General features: G+C 25.3%; 1 protein-coding gene across 2 annotated transcripts; it reads left to right on the top strand.

Moving 5' to 3' along the window:
* The first annotated feature begins 223 nt into the window (after positions 1–223).
* Positions 224–1428, top strand: LOC8264408. Of its 2 annotated transcripts, none has more exons than XM_048371225.1 (3): positions 224–456; positions 569–676; positions 1215–1428. In XM_048371225.1, exons 1-3 carry the CDS (start codon positions 349–351, stop codon positions 1290–1292), a joined length of 294 nt encoding a protein of 97 aa, XP_048227182.1. In that variant the 5' UTR covers positions 224–348; the 3' UTR covers positions 1293–1428. The 2 variants fall into 2 exon arrangements, with proteins under 2 accessions (XP_048227182.1, XP_015584216.1); XM_015728730.2 differs by having other exon boundaries at positions 224–492.
* The last annotated feature ends 1735 nt before the right edge of the window (positions 1429–3163 follow it).

Here is a 3163-nt window from a genome sequence, read left to right as displayed (position 1 = left end):
AGTGATAATTGTTCATACACCCCGAATTCAATATATAATTAATATGTATTTATTATTTTTAAAAATATATTTACTAATTTTAAATAATTATATATATATAAATTATTTAATATTAAAATATAAAATATTCATATATATTATGCAATGGAAGTAATGTGAGAAGGGTTGGTCATACCCTTCTACTTTACTTCCATAACCGTACATAGCTGATATAATTTTTAGACAACCGTTACATTTGGATCTCTTCTCTTTCTTTTTAAATGGGTTTTCCATATCCAAATTCTCAATAAGTTTATTGACTGCATTGTTATATTAGTTATTACAGGAAAAAGGAGAAAACAAGAAACCATGTCTGCTTTGAGAGAAGGAAAAAAGAAAAGGCAGATAGCTATAGAGCCCACTCCCATTTCTTCACAAGACAAGAAGGAACTTCCACATCAAGAAGAAGAAGAAAAGGTCTTGAAAAAAGAAATACAAGATCTTAGACAATGGGTACATGTCATTATTATTATTATTATTATTATTATTCAACAATTTCATTCATATTTTTTTTTTTAATGTTAAACAGACTGAGATGATAGATGTTATGAATGACGAGCAATTAAAAGAGTATTTGAAAAACAGACCCGATCAATTCAAAACTGTAAAGATAGAAAGGAGTAAGCCAAGACAAAGAGTAAGATACCGTATTCTTAGTTTTCATTTTGATTTCTTTTTCATAAATATATAATATAATATATTGATTATTCAAATGTTATAAAAATCGAAACATTTCATATTAATTCATAGTGGAAATTTATTTTTTTCAGAGCTATTTTAAATTTTATCCAAAATAGTTAATTTTTAAAATATTTTTAAATTAAAGTACTTATATTTTTTATATTATCTTATATAAAAGTTGCAATAGGAATATTTAGATTATATATAAATTTTAACGCTCAAACCTAAAGAGTGATATTACTTTACTATTAGACTTTTTTCCGTAATTTTTACTTTCCGTTTCAGTATCCGGCGATATAAATTTTTAAAATATTAGTTTCCGCATTAAAGTTTGAAATAAAAATAATAACATAAGCAAAAAGCCTAGTATTTAGAAAGGTGAGTGAAGCATGCAAACATAACAGGCTATTTAGTTATTATTATTATTATTATTATTATTGATAATTATAATATTTTACTAATCACCATAGCTAGTGATACTATTGGTCCAACAGGTTAGGAAGACCAAATCTTCAACCTCAACTGGAATAATGGCTTCGGTATGGAAATTCCACAGGGAAGACGATAACTGAGGATTGTCACTTCACTTTCGATGCTTGAAGAAGCCTGTACCTTGCCTATTAAAATCTAAACCAAGTGGTTTCAGGGGCTAATTAATATTTACATATTTTCAATTATCTTTTACTATAATAATTAAATTAAAAGTTACATCTGTGCCTTTATTAATTACATAGCATTCGTTTTGAAGTCTTTTATATATATATATATATATATATATATATATATATATATATATATCTGAAATTAATTTAGAGCGTGTCAACAGATAATAAAATATTAATGTAACGACATCCTCAACGCTCAAATTTAAAATTTTAATTAAACTATAAAAAAAACTCTCGTCATTTTATTTACAGAGTATTAAATATATGTAAGCAGTTAAATATCAATTTTAAATATTGTCAATTTTTATAATCTAAAAATTTCATAATCAATCCAAAATGTTTGGAAAAAAATATCTTAACCTAAGATTTATGTTTTTTTTTTTTTTTGTTTTTTTGAAAACATGGGTGAAACTTTGATTGCAAGATAAGATTAAGCGAGTAGGTAGGGCGTAACTAAAGAACAAAAAAGAAATTCCAAACTACCCAATCATTATTCTCAACCAACTCTTCATTGATTAACATAAGTAACAAATGTCCCATCGAATTTCTACCTTCGCTCTTTCTTTTTCTTTATTTATTTTAAACCAACGATCAACCATAACATTAACAATTCAAACTTTCAGTACATAACAAGTCAGTATGAGTAGTGGGAAAGCCAATAATATATTTAAACTGGAATAAAGTTTCAAAATATAATTAAATTTTAAAATTTATATATATATATAGAGAGAGATATTAATTTTATCAATTTGAATTAATAATATGTAAAATATTAAATATCATATTTTGCAATAAAAATACAAAATAGGTCATTTGTGTATGATTATAAAAGAATTTTAAAAAATTACCATAAATTAGTCATCAGTATTAACACTTTTATAATAATAATAAACTATTTAGTTTTCTTTTTATTTAAATTTTAGAAAATATAAATTTTTTCTATTTTATAATTTAAAAGAAGTAAACTTCTTTTAAAATTTGTCTAAATTTTATAATAAATAAACTGAGTTAAAAATAGATACCCTAAGTTAAGATAGTTTAACTTTTTTTAAAAGAGGCCAATTTTAATATACTTATATATATATAATTTTATAAAATAATAAAATAAATGACTAGAAATTCATTTTAGCTCGAAGATAATTAAAAAAAAAAATAATTAAAAACACAACCTTAGCTTAAATAGTTTAATGGTTGCTATTATATAATATGTTTATAGCCTAGCACAGGACTGACTAAAATTTCTACCTATGCCACTCCTGGTCGCTTTTTACTGCTATAGAAAATGACATTGTAGCTGCTAACCAATTGCATATAGCACCTTTACTGCCACATGAACAGTTCAAGTTCAGCCCCTAAACGAGGAGTCTCATTCCATAGTTCTCATTTTTCTGTCTCCAATGTGCCACTCAACGTCCCAACTTGAGCCTCATTTTGAGAAGAAATGGCACGAACATACCCATCATCAACACCAAACCCAACCATGATGAGCCCAGCAAAAAGGGGCGAAAGGGCAATCAATAAACAAAATGCCAAGCATTTTCTATGGGAACATCACAAAAGAAATTATACCAGAAAGCAAAGAGGGACAGAAATAACTCGCCTTTGATGATTCTACCTTCTTACTTTGAAATGTGTAATATTATAAATATTTCTTTTTATTTACAATAAATAAGTTGTTTTATTTAAATTTCAGTTATTGTGAATGGTTAATAATAAAGGGTTTAGTGGGGCATGAATTTCCTAATAAAACTAAAAGTCTAACAAATATATTTTACAAA

This window comes from Ricinus communis, chromosome 2, assembly GCF_019578655.1.
Source record: "Ricinus communis isolate WT05 ecotype wild-type chromosome 2, ASM1957865v1, whole genome shotgun sequence".
NCBI classification, from domain to species: domain Eukaryota; kingdom Viridiplantae; phylum Streptophyta; class Magnoliopsida; order Malpighiales; family Euphorbiaceae; genus Ricinus; species Ricinus communis.
This window is presented reverse-complemented; position numbering and strand designations above follow the sequence as displayed.

Coding starts and splice junctions, on each gene's coding strand:
- LOC8264408 (XM_015728730.2), top strand. CDS start 349: ATGTCTGCTTTGAGAGAAGGAAAAAAGAAAAGGCAGATAGCTATAGAG. Junction 493..568: donor TACAAGATCTTAGACAATGG/GTACATGTCATT, acceptor AATGTTAAACAG/ACTGAGATGATAGATGTTAT. Junction 677..1,214: donor GGAGTAAGCCAAGACAAAGA/GTAAGATACCGT, acceptor TTGGTCCAACAG/GTTAGGAAGACCAAATCTTC.